Here is a 17,897-nt window from a genome sequence, read left to right as displayed (position 1 = left end):
TTCTTGTTTCCATACACCACCAGTTACTGACATGAATGACAGGATGTGGGTATTTGATCTTTTGATACGTATACACATGAAGGGGTTTCACGCATTTGCAGTTCTGCACATATGTTGACCGGGGAGGTTGGAAAAATCTCCCCCTTTAAGAGACAAGTTGTGCCAAAACCAGGGATGGAACTCAGGTGAAAATTGAGTGCTCTGACCCTTCAGCCACCGCACCTGTTCAGTTTTCCTAAAACCTAGCAGTCTTTGGGGTTGGAGAGAGATGCATGTGTCTTGTGCTGCAGCAGAGTAAAAATCCTGTGTAATGTCAAATACAAGTATGTCTGTGTTTGTGAGGCCCTGCTCACAATGAAAACAGAATAAAGCATGTGTACGGTGTTATTTGAGGTCATGAAATCAGTATCGGTATCAGTAGCTCAAGGAGGCGTCACTGCGTTCGGACAAATCCATATACGCTACACCACATCTGTCAAGCAGATGCCTGACCAGCAGCGTAACCTAACGCGCTTATTCAGACCTTGAGAAAAAAAAGAAAGAAAAAAAAGAAGAGGTAAATAAATATCTAAAAAAAAGAAAAGAATAATCTATCTATTTATCTATATATATATATATATTTTTTTTTTAAAGAAAAGATAATAATAATATGATAATGATAATAATAATAATAATAATAAGTAGGGTACTACAGGAAATGGATGGTGATGGTGGGGAAAGGTGTATGATCAGATCAAACTGGACAAGGGCAATGTTTGAATCCCTCTTACAGTCTGTGGGGTGTTATCATTCTTAGAGTTTTATTTTGTATTAGAAAATGGTTGGTATGTGTGAAACATAGTTTCATGTATTTTATTATTTTTTTTCGTAGCATTTAAATGTTTTGGGTGTTTTTTTTCTAGGTGAAGAATGGACTGACAGCAGTGCAGATCTTCTCTGGGATTTGGCCAACACTGTCATTGGAGACAAGAAAAGCCTGTGTGCAAAGGTAAAGTGGATTAAAAATAAAAAAGTGAGATAGTTACAAGGACAAAAGATTTGGGAAGATTCATGCACAGACACGACCACCATGTGAAGCCTGTCCTGTTCACTGACAGTCTGTGTTGTATTGTATAACTTTTTGTCACGACAGATTTCTGTTTGTAGAATTCTGGCTGCTCTCCCCATGGAAGGTGTGTCACCACAATGCAAGACCCACCATATTTTTTTCTTTCCTTTTTTCTGTCTGCAAGTTTGTTTGGTTTTTTTTTCACTGTCAGACTGTATTTTTCTACAGAATTTTGTTTTCCCCACAGACAACCCTTTTGTTGCAGTGAGTATTTCTGCATGCTATTGTACATGTTGCACAGGGATCCTCTTGTTTCACATCTTTTCTGAAAAAGACTAGCTTCCAGACCACCACTCAAGGTTTAGTGGACATGTGAGAAAAAATCACAGTCCTAGTGGGCTGTTCATGATGACCATAATATGAAGCAAGCTGACGAAGTGATACGTTGCTGGTAACTCCTGTCTGTTTGGACTTTCAGGTGGTAACTACAGAGAGGTCGGAGTTTGCAGGGGCCACGAAATACGTCATTGAGGTGTATGATACAGAGTCTTGGTACAGCGACATGAGCTTCTCCCAGGAGCTTGTTTGGGTGCATGAGGCAACGATGATGGCGGAAGACAGCGATTTGAGGGTAATGGTTGTTCACTGCTAGTGAAGGCACTGGACTTAATCCCCTCTGAATATGTGTTTCACTTGTGTTCTGTCTGTCACTGTCTCTGTTTCTGTGGCCTGTTTCCTGTCTGAAACTGCATGCACACATAAAAGAAAAGGTGACCATAAGCATGACACCAAAGAAAAATGACTATTTGGCATTGTATGGAAAGCTAGGGGGTGACCACACAAGCAGAAGACTTATGTCAAGAAAGAGGCTGCTCTTTACAGCAGTTGATATTAATAGTGTTACTTGTTCTCATTGTATATTTTGAAGCTGTTGATTATTTTACAGCAGTTGATATTAATAGTGTTACTTGTTCTTATTGTGTATTTTGAAGCTGTTGATTATCCACATGTGAGTGTAAATTGTTGTAAAGTATTGGTGCATGTAATGGAAAAAGTGTAGAAGTTTGCTCTGAAATGACTGCATCAACCCAGTAATGTCATTTGACTCTGTGTGTGTTGAAATAAAGTGTGTGTGTGTGAGTGTGTGTGTGCTTTTAAAATATGAGTGGACATGTAATGTGAATCTGTGTCTGTGTGTTGAAATAAAGTGTCCATGTGTGTGTAGGCACGTGCACACATTATGTTTAGAAGCATGAGTTTGGGCATGTGCTTGTGTATGTTTTCATTGTGATGTGTACGGCAGTGTGCTGTGCACAGCTTCACTTCAATCACTGGCTGCTGTCGCTTGCAGGATCTGTTTCCCAAAGAGACCTTCAACAGTCGCAGGCTGTACCCCAACCTGGATGCCAAGATTTTTTACCTGTGTGCTGCCCTCTACTGGGCCCAGGTCAGTCCTCATTCTGATTTAACACTGCACAGTATGTGTAATGACATTTGACAGAAGACTGATCTCGCACAGTATGTGTAATGACATTTGACGGAAGACTGATCTCGCACAGTATGTGTAATGACGTTTGGAAAACTGATCTCACACAGTATGTGCAATGACGTTTGACAGAAGACTGATCTCGCACAGTATGTGTAATGACGTTTGGAAAACTGATCTCACACAGTATGTGCAATGACGTTTGACAGAAGACTGATCTCACACAGTATGTGCAATGACTTTTGACAGAAGACTCATCTCACACAGTATGTGTAATGACTTTTGACAGAAGACTGTTCTTGCACAGTATGTGTAATGATGTTTGGAAAACTGATCTTGCACAGTATGTGAAATAACGTTTGACAGAAGACTGATCTTGCACAGTATGTGTAATGACGTTTAGAAACTGATCTCACACAGTATGTGTAATGACATTTTATGGAAGACTGATCTCGCACAGTATGTGTAATGACGTTTGATGGAAAACTGATCTCACATAGTATGTGCAATGACGTTTGATAGAAAACTGATTTCGCATAGTATGTGTAATGACGTTTGATGGAAAACTGATCTCACACAGTATGTGTAATGACGTTTGACAGAAGACTGTTCTTGCACAGTATGTGTAATGACGTTTGGAAAACTGATCTCACACAGTATGTGAAATGACATTTGACGGAAAACTGATCTCACACAGTATGTGAAATAACGTTTGACAGAAGACTAATCTTGAACAGTATATGAAATGACTTTTGGAAAACTGATTTCACACAGTATGTTTAATGACGTTTGGAAAAATCTCACACAGTATGTGTAATGACATTTGAAGGAAGACTGATCTTGCACAGTATGTGAAATGACGTTTGACGGAAGACTGATCTCACATAGTATGTGAAATAACGTTTGACAGAAGACTGATCTTGCATAATATGTGTAATGACGTTTGACGGAAAACTGATCTCACATAGTATATGAAATAACGTTTGACGGAAGACTGATGTTGCACAGTATGTGTAATGACGTTTGACGGAAAACTGATCTCGCACCGTTTGTGTAATGACATTTGATGGAAAACTGATCTCGCATAGTATGTGTAATGATGTTTTCGGGAAAACTGATCTTGCACAGTATGTGTAATGACATTTGACGGAAAACTGATCTCACACAGTATGTGTAATGACGTTTGACAGAAGACTGTTCTTGCACAGTATGGTAACGATGTTTGATGGAAAACTGATCTCACACATTATGTGAAATAACGTTTGACAGAAGACTGTTCTTGCACAGTATGTGTAATGACGTTTGATGGAAAACTGATCTCGCATCGTATTTGTAATGACGTTTGATAGAAAACTGATCTCACACAGTATGTGTAATGACGTTTGATGGAAAACTGATCTCACACAGTATGTGTAATGACATTCGATGGAAAACTGATCTCGAGATTGTTAAAAAAAAAAATTACAGAATGAACACAGTCTTTGGTATAAGAGAGTGTGAGTGGTGTTCTCCAGCATGCTTCAACAATACAAGACCACACTATTATATTGTATGAAATTTTTTTAAGTATTAAGAAAAAAACAAGAAGGAAAAAAGAAAAGGTCAGCAGTGATGGTGTTAGCAGCCTGTCAGAAACAGTGTTAACTCACTCAGTACGGCCAGTCCTCTCTTCTACTCTACACAGACTCCTCGGATGTCCGGTGGGCGTCTGAATGACCCAACCTTTAGCTTCCGTCGTCAGAATTGTGGTATTCTTTGTTAACATTCACCTCTTCAGTATAAGAGCTTTCCGCTTGCAATATTTTGATGATGGTAACTGGGGTGAAACGCTGTTAACGTCGTCTCTTTCGCCGTTCGTATGGAGAGAGTTAACAGTCACTGTTAATAGTCAGTCAGCCAGTCTAGTAAATAGCATGTATGTTGTGGATTCTTTTTGTGTAAGTGGGTTGTTCCCGCTCATCCCTCTTGTATATATTGCTTTCACTGTTACGTTTCAGGAGGAGAGCAAGATAGGACAAGTAGCAAGGCTGCTTTCCGATGTGATCAGCAACCTTACTTTGTGGGTTCCCCCTCTGTCTTTTTCTTGTTCTCTTTCTCTCTCCGTCTTTTTACTCTCCTTCTGATTTGTGCGTGTGTGTCTTGGCTTTGATTTTGTTGTTGTTGTTTCTTGTTGTGTCATAAGAAATGTTTTAGATTTCATATCACACTTTATCACTGATAAACTTGCGTGGTTTTAAAAGTTTGTTGGACAGATATTTTTAACTTTGCTGTATGCATTTGTTCACCAGTTGGACATGATGTAATCCTCTCATGGTCTTGTAGCATTCAAGTTTTTTTTTCCTCTGTGTGTGTGTGTGTGTTTTGACCCTTCCAGTTCGATTATTATTGTGAAAAATGTTTCTTTGTCACAGCCAATTCTGTGCATATACAATTTCAAATTACAGGAGTATGCTTTATAAGCTTCTGCTTCTTGTGCTCAGATGTTTTAATGTTTATTGCCGCATTGCATTGTCCTTGAAGGAATTTTTTTTTAAAAGTTTTAACCCAAAGGTTTATTAAAACTTGAATGGACTCTGACTGTGTTTCCTGTGGCTGTTACAACCAGGCGTGACGACACAGCACTGGGTTACAGTGGCCTGAAGGATTTGGTGCGGCTGATCGGTTACCTGAAATCGTCGGAGTCCTTGTCCACCCTGCTCTCTGCCCTGGTTAAGTGCATCACCGCCAGTCCAAGGTAAAGCAAGTGTTCACACGCGAGGTCACTTAAAGTTAAAACAAGCGTTCACACGTGAGGTCACTTAAAGGTAAAGCAAGCATTCACACACAAGGTCACTTAAAGGTTAAGCAAGCGTTCACACGCAAGGTCATTTAAAGGTAAAGCAAGCGTTCACACACAAGGTCACTTAAAGGTAAAGCAAGCATTCACATGCGAGGTCACTTAAAGGTAAAGCAAGCATTCACACACAAGGTCACTTAAAGGTAAAGCAAACGTTCACACATGAGGTCACTTAAAGGAAAAGCAAGCGTTCACACGCGAGGTCACTTAAAGGTAAAGCGAGCGTTCACACACGAGGTCACTTAAAGGTAAAGCAAGCATTCACACACAAGGTCACTTAAAGGTAAAGCAAGCGTTCACACATGAGGTCACTTAAAGGTAAAGCAAGCGTTCACACGCGAGGTCACTTAAACGTAAAGCAAGCGTTCACACATGAGGTCACTTGTCTTCACATGGTTTGAGCCGTTCATTGTCTCAGAAGGTGAAGAAACTCCATGAAGAGTACCATGCAACCCAGCCCTCTCAGCATGAACAAGAAGTGTTTTCTTATTGCTGGTACCTGCACATGTGTTGTATTGAAAGCAATGCATATACATGCACACATACAAACTTGCACTCTTTCCTCCCCCCCTTCCCCTCTCACTCTCTCTTTCTATCCATGGTGAGTGCCATGCAACCAGCCCTCACAGCATAAAATGTCTTCTGATTGCTTGCTTGGTATCTGTGTGATATTCAACTTTTTTTCTTTTTTTTTCTTTATTTAAAAATTTTTTTTTTATACAGTTGAATATGTTCTAGAATGCCCCCCACCCCCTCCCCACCGACAACACTCTTTTTCAGTTCCTGAAGGAAATCAGTAATTTTGACTTGCTTTTGAATTTAAAGTGGACTGAAACATGAATGACTGATTTGGTGTTTTTTGCATTATTTTCAGTGTTTTTAACGTCAAGTTTAATTTTAATTTTATGTGGACTAAGTGAGATATGGACAAATTGGTATTTCAAATGATGTTTTAATTTCATGTTATATTATTTCTTGTTCTTTTCCACTACTGATGGGTATGCAACCCAGAAATGGCTTCTTTGTGGTCAGTTGGGTTATGATCAGTATGGTTTGATTTGATTTGGACACTAGACATTTTGAATGGGGAAGGGAGGGGAGGGAAAAGGGGAATAACGCATAGTATCTTCTTTTTGTGTGTGTTTATTTGGACTCATTCACATACTCTTATCCTCATATTTTTTTTAACTCATACATGCACTTTACACACAGGCACTCACATGAAAGTGTGATCCAGTTCGGATCTGACATATTGATTTTTTATAAGTTTATTTATTTATCTTATTATTTTTTGCTGTCCTATCATCTGCATCACTCCCTCTGCATTACTCCCAAGCCGCTCATTCCAAGTCATTCATTCTCAGCCACGCTCAGGTTCATCTTCCACAGCCTCAGCACCAGCAGTCCACAGGGAAGTATCAATGTTAGGTTGCCAGGAGGCCACACACCAGAGGAGACCCGGCACCGGCTGTATTTACGTAGGTACTTTGAAGTAAACGGAATGGAGAAAGATAAAATGGTGAAACTGTGGTTGTGTGTATGTTTCAGACTGTGTGAAGCAGTTATTGGCAAACAGTTGATGCTGAAGCTTGTCTTCTGTATAGAACAGGTGAGTGTACTTTGGGATTCTTTTTTTTTCTTCTTTTTTTTTTATTTTTTTTAATTTTTTTTTATGAATGGCTCCTGTATCCATGTAGTTTAGTTCAGTGAAAGTTTTTACGCTTTTTAAGCACTGTACAGAAAATAGTTTGTTTGATAGATTAACTCACTCCGGGCGAATAGTTTTCTCCTTTGCTTTTCCCTACAGACGACCGATTTGTTAGCATTAGGAAAAAAATCACAAAGAATACAAAACATAAAGTAACTGAATGAGACCCACTGTGCTTGACCCACTGACCCCTCCTCTCACGTCGTGTGAACGCCCTCCCCCCTCCCTCTTCACTGCTCTCAGAAGCTGAGTCACTGTCAGTACCTTCTTGCTGGTAGCTTTCTTCTCTGCAGATACTTTATTCAACGTCTTCATCATCCTTGTCAATGTCGAAACCTTCAGTTTGAAGTATTTCAATCACTTCAGCAGCAGTAAAAGCCGCTGTTGTGATCTAGTTTGTTCCAAAAATTTCCACCTGTATCGCCTGCGACACCATTTTCCATACGTATGCAGATTAGCTTGTCATGTGTGGTGCTGAACTCGCTGGCGAGTGTGTTGTTACGGAATCTCATGAAGAAACTTTCCATTCGACCCTTGACACGTTTGCAACACCCGGTGTAGCTGAGATTGTTATGCTGCTCCATGAGGAAAATGTGGGAAAACCTTTTAATTGTCGAAACTGCTATAGCGTTCTGTTGTCCGGAATGCTACCTTACGTCAGAAACGCTACCTTACGTCAGGAACGCTATAGCGTTCCATTGTCCGGAGTGAGTTAAAGATCAAGGCTTTAGAACTTATCAGTCACTTCCAACGGAAAGGTTACAGAACACTATTGACAGGCCCTCATCTTGGCAGATGTGGTGTTGCGTATATGGATTTGTCCGAACGCAGTGACGCCTCCTTGAGCTACTGAAACTGAAACTGAAACTGAAACCTCAGCCAGTTGGAAAAAGTGAAGCGGGTGGGAGGTAGAGGAGGATTGAATCCTGAAGGGGTCAAAGACAGCGTCATAGTGTGAGAGGTATGATTGGTCACAAAATGTGATCGTGACAAGGAAGAGTTGGTAAGGGATTGGTTTTGAAGGGACTACTGTGTCATATTGCATTTTGAAGTTGTTCTCTCATAATTTGTTCATCTATCACTAACCTATCATGGCACAAACCTGTGCAGTGGGGTTTAGTGGATGCGCGAGTAAGCGCATATCTTTTTACCAAGTTTCTTGTTTGTTCAGTGATTGACTGGTCACTTGGTTTCATGGGTTAAGTAACTGTGATGGGTGATTTACAATTATAGTCATGCAGATTGATGCTAACAGTCTTCCAGACAGCTTGTGGCATTTACAATAAAAATTACGCATTCATGAATGTACATGTATTCAAGTATGACATACACAAAGAAGCGTGTGTGCACACAAACGTGTAAGCAAACACACACACAGCCAGTAGAAAATCAAGAAGCATGTTTGTCTGTAAACATGGTTGGCAGAAAGGAATAGGTGTGTCTTGAGAGGCTTTTTAAACTGAGCTGGGGAATCTGTGTGATGGACTGAGAAGGGCAGTGTGTTCTACACTACAGGGCCTGAGAAGGGCAGTTTGTTCTACACTGCAGGGCCTGAGAAGGGCAGTTTGTTCTACACTGCAGGGCCTGAGAAGGGCAGTTTGTTCTACACTACAGGGCCTGAGAAGGGCAGTTTGTTCTATACTACAGGGCCTGAGAAGGGCAGTTTGTTCTGCACTGCAGGGCCTGAGAAGGGCAGTTTGTTCTGCACTGCAGGGCCTGAGAAGGGCAGTTTGTTCTACACTACAGGGCCTGAGAAGGGCAGTTCTATACTACAGGGCCTGAGAAGGGCAGTTTGTTCTACACTACTGGGCCTGAGAAGGGCAGTTTGTTCTACACTACAGGGCCTGAGAAGGGCAGTTTGTTCTGCACTACAGGGCCTGAGAAGGGCAGTTTGTTCTACACTGCAGGGCCTGAGAAGGGCAGTTTGTTCTACACTGCAGGGCCTGAGAAGGGCAGTTTGTTCTACACTGCAGGGCCTGAGAAGGGCAGTTTGTTCTACACTGCAGGGCCTGAGAAGGGCAGTTTGTTCTACACTGCAGGGCCTGAGAAGGGCAGTTTGTTCTACACTACAGGGCCTGAGAAGGGCAGTTTGTTCTACACTACAGGGCCTGAGAAGGGCAGTTTGTTCTACACTACAGGGCCTGAGAAGGGCAGTGTGTTCTATACTACAGGGCCTGAGAAGGGCAGTGTGTTCTACACTGCAGGGCCTGAGAAGGGCAGTTTGTTCTACACTGCAGGGCCTGAGAAGGGCAGTTTGTTCTACACTGCAGGGCCTGAGAAGGGCAGTTTGTTCTACACTGCAGGGCCTGAGAAGGGCAGTTTGTTCTACACTACAGGGCCAAGATAATAGACAGAGCGACAACCTTGAGATTTGAAAAATATATATATGTTTCTTTGGGGAATTGTCAGCTTTCTGGAATGTTGACTTTCAAAACTATTGAAAAATTCTGATGTGAAGAAAACAAACAATGTTAGCCCTGGATATAGATGAATGAAACCAGTCTTTCTTTTTCAGGCCCGTCTTCCAGTCGTTCAGTTACAGGCTGCGTCTGCTGCGGCACAGCTGGCCAAGATTGATGAGTGAGTTGTTGTATGGGAGAATCTTCCTCTTCTCCTTGGTTAACTGACACTTGCAGCAATTCATACTTAACTGCCGTTCTAGAATAGCTGTATTTGTTACAGTTAGGTATAAAAATTGATGACCATTGAGGGTGTTGTGGCTGTGGATCATGTGTTACAGAGAAAAAAACATTATGAAAACCGAAAATGGGGACATATTTCTTCTTGGGTGGAAAAACCTTACAGTGGATGGGAAATTGTATCTCAAGCAGTGTGTGCATGTGCACAAGTTAATAACCAGCTCTACTGAAGAGCTGAAATTAAGAGAAAGCTTGGTTAACTGCAAAGATGGCTAGCTGTCACAAATGAATTTGTGAGACAGATGATAAAGATGGAGAGTGAACCTTGGCAGGAAAAAAGTAAAGAACAGAAAAAAAAAAAAATCAACGGTACCAGACCTTCAGGAAAGAAAACAGGGAAGGGGGTGGCCATGTGGGGTCGTCAAGGACAAGGGGGAAAACTTCAGTTTGTGCACTCCTTGCAAGTACGAATTATCCATCAGTCATGGTGGTTGTGATGATTGTCGCTGTCACATTGTATCAACAAAAAGACTACTGTGTTCCTGAAAAATTGATGAAAACTCTCAGTTTTGTTCAGGATTTTGTTCTTGATGGTAAGATGTTGAGGTTTACAGGATCTTTAACGTGCGTATTTGATCACTTGCGTATACACATGAAGGGGGTTCAGGCACTGGCAGGTCTGCACATATGTTGACCTGGGAGATCGTAAAAATCTCCACCCTTTACCCACCAGGCGCCGTCACCATGATTTGAACCCAGGACCCTCAGATTGAAAGTCCAGCGCTTTAACCATCCAGCTATTGCGCCCGTCAGATGTTGGGGTAGGCATGTATGCCAGTTGTTCAGTTCAGTCATGGCAGGTGACAGCCTACAACTCTATCATCTGTTATCTAGCTAAGGAATATGGGTGATGAATTGTCTTGGCATGGGGGTTGCACCTCTTGTGTTATCCCCCTGGCCCCTCGAAAAAAAACAAACCTCAATCAATTGAATATATATTTTTAGGGTTTTCACTACTAGGTTGATAATGTTGCTGCTTTGACTGTCAAGCAATGACTGCATTGTGTGTGTGTGTGTGTGTGTGTGTTTTCATGCACACGCATACATTTGTGTGAGTAGTATGGGGTTCATTTTTGCTGTCTGTTTTGGACTCTTTGAGGCTTTTTACTGTGTTAGAAATAAACAGTTGTCTTGAATCATCATCATTGCAGTTGTATGATCTGCAGTCTGCTTTATGTCTTGAATTCTTTACTTTGTTTAAAATAGAAAAATCGACAACAAAAATCTCAACATCAACAGCAAGAAGACCTTTGATTGACTGCTGAACCTTGGTGACAACAACAACAAATCAACAACAACATAAAAACAGAACAGTGTGGTTTGAATTGCTGCATGAAGAACTGTTTGTGTACTTCTTAGTTGTATAGTTTATTTTGCTGAACAAAAGTAATGCAATCCCAAGAGGAAGGAGTGCATACAAATAAACACTGATGGCCGACATCCTGACATGTAATTTACTCAGATCTTACCACAGTTAGGTAACAAGCCCTTCATTGACCAGCATTTGTTTCTTTTGTCAGCGGAAGACCAGGGGTTAAAAGAAGTTTTGTTGTGTTGACAGGTTTATGCCCTGCCTGGACCAGAAGGAAATCATGGAAATCATATTACAGCAAGGTAGCAGCCCTTCGTTGACAAGCATTAAAAAAAAAAAAAAATTTCAGCAGAAGACCAGGGGTTAAAAGAAGTTTTGTTGTGTTGACAGGTTTATGCCCTGCCTGGACCAGAAGGAAATCATGGAAATCATATTACAGCAAGGTAGCAGCCCTTCGTTGACAAGCATTAAAAAAAAAAAAAAATTTCAGCAGAAGACCAGGGGTTAAAAGAAGTTTTGTTGTGTTGACAGGTTTATGCCCTGCCTGGACCAGAAGGAAATCATGGAAATCATATTACAGCAAGGTAGCAGCCCTTCGTTGACAAGCATTAAAAAAAAAAAAAAATTTCAGCAGAAGACCAGGGGTTAAAAGAAGTTTTGTTGTGTTGACAGGTTTATGCCCTGCCTGGACCAAAAGGAAATCATGGAAATCATATTACAGCAAGGTAGCAGCCCTTCGTTGACAAGCATTTATAAAAAAAAATTGTCAGCAGAAGACCAGGGGTTAAAAGAAGTTTTGTTGTGTTGACAGGTTTATGCCCTGCCTGGACCAGAAGGAAATCATGGAAATCATATTACAGCAAGGTAGCAGCCCTTCGTTGACAAGCATTAAAAAAAAAAAATTGTCAGCAGAAGACCAGGGATAAAGAGAAGTTTTGTTGTGTTGACAGGTTTATGCCCTGCCTGGACCAGAAGGAAATCATGGTGGCCATGATGGAGATGCTCCTGTTGGAGGACCTCACTCCAGAGGTCAGTGTGTGGAAACTCTGGTTACCTCATTTGTCTGCCCTCCGTCTACTGCTGTTGAAAAGCTTGTATTTGGGTGTGTATGTACGTGTGTGTTTGTGTGTGTATGTGTGGGTGAGGTGTGTATGTGAGAGACAGTGAAGAATGAGTGAGAGAGAGAGATTCAGATTCAGATGGTTTATTCATTAAGGCCAAAGCCCCATATGAACGAGGGGCGATAACAACATTAGTGTATGTCATCAGAACTATAGCAATTAATCACGACATAATTATATCTCTTAAGTGAAAAGCTTTATATAAATATAGAGCCAAATTACGTATAAGTCCGTCATCTGTAGATGCCATCAGCAGATTAAATCGAAATGAACATGGATATATATAATATTTCCTCGGGATAAATTTTTCACGAAGAACACACAAAACGGGGCATTTCAAAACAAAGTGTACTTCATCTTCTATCGACTCTTTACACAATGGACAAAAGAGATCAGAATTGTGTACATTTTTATATCGGTACCTGTGAGTGTTTATTTCCGATATACCAAGTCTAAATCTTGCCAAAATGAATCTGAGATGTCTATCCATATTAAACAAGAGATAATTCTTCACTAAATGAGTAGAAACATAACCCCTGTATATACCAAACCTTTCACTAGACTGAATATGGTTTTCCCAACTCTGCCATCTGCAATCTATCATACGCTGGCGAAGAGTTTGCAAAAATACATTATCTAAACCTACATTTTGGAAATACCAAGCATACCCAAACCCGAGTTCACAAATACATATTCGTACGTTTGAAACCCAGTTTCTTTTGCCTCTTAAGTCTAAGTCATATAACATGTTGTACGATTTTCTTGGCAGTCGATCTGCACTCATTTTCAGTAGCTTTAGCCAATAGCGAATACAACTGATTGCAGAGCTTATATAAACTGGATGTCTATTTGTTTCTCCATATACTAAATCGTTTGGTGTTTTCATATCAATACCCAAAAACCTTTTAAGTCCAAATAAATGTAAAGATTTACAATGCACAACAGCATTCTTATCCAAACCCCATAACTCTGACCCATACTGTACCATGGGCTGAATCTGGGCATCGAACACTCTAGTAAAAAGCTCTAGAGAATTATTATTTAACATGAAAAGTTTTTTCATAATATTTAGTAACTTATACTTTGCTTTACTAGACAAATCTCTGCAGGCAGCTACAAAACTCAAACGAGTAGAAAATATAATCCCAAGATACTTATAAGCATTAGCAACAGGCATAACAATACCATCATACACCCATCTTTCCCTCGATGCTAAATAACCCCCCTTCCTGAAAACAATTATACTACTTTTATCCATGTTAATTTTTAACTGCAATTCATTTGCTGAATTTTTCAAATTATTTAGTTGCGTTTGCAATCCTACAACTGTCTCTGAGAGCAAAACTACATCATCAGCCAGCAGCAAAATGAACAATTCCATAAAATCCACAGTAAATCTAGCACCATGTCTCCCTTTATCAATTACATCTAACGCCAATTCGTTTATAAATAATGAAAACAATATAGGGCTACATACATCTCCCTGCTTTACCCCTCTTGTACAGTTAATATAATCAGTTAGTTTATCGCCACACCTTATTTTCGTTTTAACTACATTGTACATGCTCTTCACACATTTATAGAGCTTCCCACTTATCCCACTTTTAATTAAGATAGGCCATAGTAAGTTTCTGTTGATGGAATCGAATGCCTTCTCAAAATCAATGAATGCTACATAAAGTTTACGATTAAAAGAAAATTGTTTTTGAACGAGCGCTAAAAAAGTAAACATATGATCGATTGTTGAATACCCCTTTTTAAACCCCGCTTGGTGCTCACCTGTCGTATTATTATATTCTACATATTCTTGAAGTCTACGATTAATTATTGAACTAAACACCTTACTACAGACATTAGATAGTGAAATACCTCTATAATTATTCGTATTATTAATATCACCTTTCTTATATAGTGGAAGAGTTATTGATTCACACCAATTCTCAGGAAAAATACCCTTTTCAAATAAAACATTAAAGAATTTTACCAGAAAATCTACAATTTGTTCACACTCTGTTTTCAACAATTCTCCAATAATACCATCAGGCCCTGCAGCTTTACGTTTCTTTATTTTTCTAAGTGCAATCAGAACTTCTTCTCGAGAAATAGGGCGGTTTATAACTTCATTTTCTATTTCTGGCAAATCATAATCGTTATCAGAAGTCAAATCTTTCTCTAGTAAAGCTTTAAAGTGCTTAAACCAGTCATCCACTGATATGTTATTTTTGGGTTGTTTCTTTTTTAGAGATAATCTATTAATACATTCCCAAAATTCTTTTTGGTCATTTACTGAAGCCATTAATTTATTTAACAAATTTTCATTAAACACTTTTTTCTTCCTAGCTAACATATGTTTATATTCTCTTCTAGCCCTTACATAAGAAATATTATCATCTTTATCTAAAGTTCTTCGACATTTTCTCAGTAATCCACGTAATTTACTCCTGCTACATCTGCATTCTTGATCAAACCACCCCTCTTGATATTTACTGTGATCAACTACAATAGTTTTCTTCATACAAGATGCACACTCTCTGATACAATCATTAAACACTGTCAAAGCTTCATTAACATCAACTTCAATTAATTCAAGAGCCATTTTAAATTTATCGTTGACTTCAATCTCACACATTCTACTGCAAAAGACTTGACCATATTCATCACTCCACACATATTTCTCTATTACCTGTTTCTCATTACTATCACTATTTCTGACTAGAGAGAGAGAGAGAGAGAGAGAGTGTGTGTGTGTGTGTGTGTGAGAGAGAGAGAGAGAGAGAATGTGGATGGGTGGGTGGATTTGTCTACGCTGTGAACAGTGTATGCATGTGGTGCATTTTGTGTGTGTGTGTGTGTTTTGTGTCAGTTTATATTCAGGAAGATGAGTGGTTCTTGAGCCAGTTATGTGTGTGTGAAAGTGTGTGTACATGCATGTGTATTAGTGCGTATTTGTATGTGAGGATGTTTGTGTAAGTTGAGTGTGTATGTGCAACTCGTTCAAGAGGTGTACAGCTGGTAATTGGAATTCTTTGTCTGTGTGTTCCAGCATACACAACATGCATATTTATGTTGTAAATTGTGTATGTATGTAATGTATTTTGTGGGTGATGAAGACAAAAAGAGCAGACAGGATGTTATGTATACATCAGTCAAAGATTGTGTGTGTGTCTGTATTCAACAGTCTGTATAGAACTCATTTCAAAAAGTGTAAAGAAAGCAAATACTTATCCATTTTGAACTAAGTTGTTAATGAACTACCAGTTTGCCCAGACCATTTTTGCGCAGGACAGATGTGCCTACGGACTTGAAACAATGCTAAAACTTAAAATGCTAAAAAGTCCAGTATGATTGAATAGAATTGTGCAATCAACAAACATCTGCCTGAAGATCTAGTCATCAGCCCCATCCACATGTAATATGTGGCTGTTCAAGTGTGTGTGTCTGTGTGTGCATGTGTGAGTGTGCACAAGTTTTTGTATTGATACACACATGTATGTATCCTGATTTCAACTGTATCTGTGTTTGTATATGATTTTCGATCAATGTTTGTACCTTTTTATATGCTATCCCCCAAAAAATATTCCTTGTGACCCCGGTACACTTGGTAATAAAGACATGTTCTATTCTGTTCTAAAAAAAAAAAAGTACAGGGGTACAGATGTGGATCATAAATGTGACATGCCCACACAGACAGCTCCTGTCTAACAGAAAAAGCACATTTGGTTTCAGATGCTGAAGCAAGTGTGTACCTTTCTGGCCTACATGCTGCTACATGGTACCTGGTATGTGAATTGTGTGGATGTCACTGTGTTTGTGTGTGTGTGTGTGTGTGTGCGTTTGTGTGTCTGTAAAGAGTGAAGTTAACTTTTATTGTGAACATTGTGGCATTCTCAGTAGATTGTTATTTTTCAAATAGATAATGATACTAAATGTTAATGAGAGAGAGAGAGAGTGTAATGAGTGATGTTTTTTATTATCTCCTTGAATATAATGAATTTTTTTTTCATAATTAAATTATTTGTTAATAATTTATGACATTTTTTGCAAATAAATCATAATATGAGAGAAAGTGAGGATGTGTGTGTGTCTGTGAGATGAGTGATGTTCATTCTCACAATGAACATAATTAAATTGTTTGTTTCTGATTATTTTGCAAGCGCTAATAGTGAATGAGAAAGAATGTGTGTGTGTGTGTTAATTCTGTAGAGAATTTTTTTGCAAGCACTAATAGTGAATGAGAAAGAATGTGTGTGTGTGTGTGTGTGTGTGTGTGTGTGTGTGTGTTAATTCTGTAGAGAAATCCACTTTAATAGTAAAACAGATAACACTTGCAGACAGGAAAATGATTAAACGGTGGCGCTGTAATGTGGTGTTCTTGGGGAGAGCAGCCTGAATTTCATGCAGAGAAATTTGTTGTGACAGAACGGATTACAGTACACTACAGTACACTACACTGCAATACAATACTGCAATACATGGAACACAACACACGCAATACAACATGATAAACATGATACAATACAACACAACACAGTTTTAAGTTCCAGTTTCTCAAGGAGGTGTCACTGCGTTCAGACAAATCCATATATGTTACATCACATCTGTTAGGCAGATGCCTGACTAGCATAACCCAACACTGTTAGTCAGGCCTTGAGTGCATGCATAGATATATATTTGTGTGCCTCTCCAAGTGGATTTCTTCTATTTTATTTTGCTACTCTCGTTGCCATGGGTTCTTTTTCGGTGCACCAAGTACATGCTGCACATGGGACCTTGGTTTATCGTCTCATCTGAATAACTAGACGCTCAGTTCGATTTTCCAGTCAAACTTGGGAGAAAGGGTGAGAGCAGGATTCGAACCCAGACTCTCACAGACTCGGTATTGGCAGATGAGCACCTTAACCATTCTGCCGTCTTACTCCTTACTCCAACACAACACAATACAGTATGATATGATACAAAAGAATACAACACAACACACTGCAGCGCAGTACAACACAACACCACAATGCAGTACAATACAACACAGTACAACACAACACCACAATGCAGTACAATACAAGGAGTGAGGCACTGAGTGGTGTGACAGGGGTGTCGGGGAGGCACAAGCGGAGCAGCTGGTGCCAGCTGTATTCAACACCCTGGCTGAAGTCAGTGATCCTGACACTCTGGAACTGCTCCTCAGCCTGCTGGCTTCCTTGGCAACGCACAAGCAGTGAGTCTGTCTGTCTGTATATCTTGGTTTTGTTTCGGTCCTGTTTATGTTCTTTTTGTGTGTGCATATGAAAATGTTCCATTTGAACCTTTTGATCGTTTTGATTTATTTTAGAGTTAGAGAGAAAGAGAGCGTGACCTGTTTTTTTTTCTTTCCTTTGTGTGTGTGTGTGGCCTATCTCTTTGTGTGTGTGTGTGTGTGTGTGTGAGTATGGGTTTCTTTTTTTTTTTCTTTTTCCATGCAGCCTTCAGGTCTGTCACTTTTCTTCGGTCTTCCTCTGTCTGCCTGCCTTTACCCACCGTCAGTGATAATTCTGCCAGTCTGTTTTTCACTTTCACTTTTCGTGCTCCCTTCCCTGTCTCTGCAGTCTGTCTCTCTGTGCGCGTTGCTCTGCCAGCTGCTATATGTGCGTGTCTTGTCTCCTCCTGTTGTCTGTCTGTCTGTCTCTCTGTGCATGTTGCTCTGCCAGCTGCTA

The 17,897-nt window shown here is 39.8% G+C and overlaps 1 protein-coding gene across 1 annotated transcript in view; it reads left to right on the top strand.

The window, feature by feature from the left end:
- LOC143286162 (uncharacterized) overlaps positions 1–17,897 on the top strand; it is a 90,257-nt gene that overhangs the window by 46,114 nt on the left and 26,246 nt on the right. The window contains exons 32-41 of the mRNA XM_076593767.1: positions 903–988; positions 1,527–1,679; positions 2,400–2,495; positions 4,532–4,593; positions 5,140–5,268; positions 6,919–6,979; positions 9,594–9,658; positions 12,040–12,118; positions 15,937–15,989; positions 17,297–17,422. Coding sequence (XP_076449882.1) covers positions 903–988; positions 1,527–1,679; positions 2,400–2,495; positions 4,532–4,593; positions 5,140–5,268; positions 6,919–6,979; positions 9,594–9,658; positions 12,040–12,118; positions 15,937–15,989; positions 17,297–17,422 — 910 coding nt within the window. The remainder of the gene's footprint in view (positions 1–902; positions 989–1,526; positions 1,680–2,399; positions 2,496–4,531; positions 4,594–5,139; positions 5,269–6,918; positions 6,980–9,593; positions 9,659–12,039; positions 12,119–15,936; positions 15,990–17,296; positions 17,423–17,897) is intronic.

The sequence above is a fragment of the Babylonia areolata genome, chromosome 9 (genome assembly GCF_041734735.1).
Source record: "Babylonia areolata isolate BAREFJ2019XMU chromosome 9, ASM4173473v1, whole genome shotgun sequence".
In the NCBI taxonomy this organism is placed as follows: domain Eukaryota; kingdom Metazoa; phylum Mollusca; class Gastropoda; order Neogastropoda; family Buccinidae; genus Babylonia; species Babylonia areolata.
This window is presented reverse-complemented; position numbering and strand designations above follow the sequence as displayed.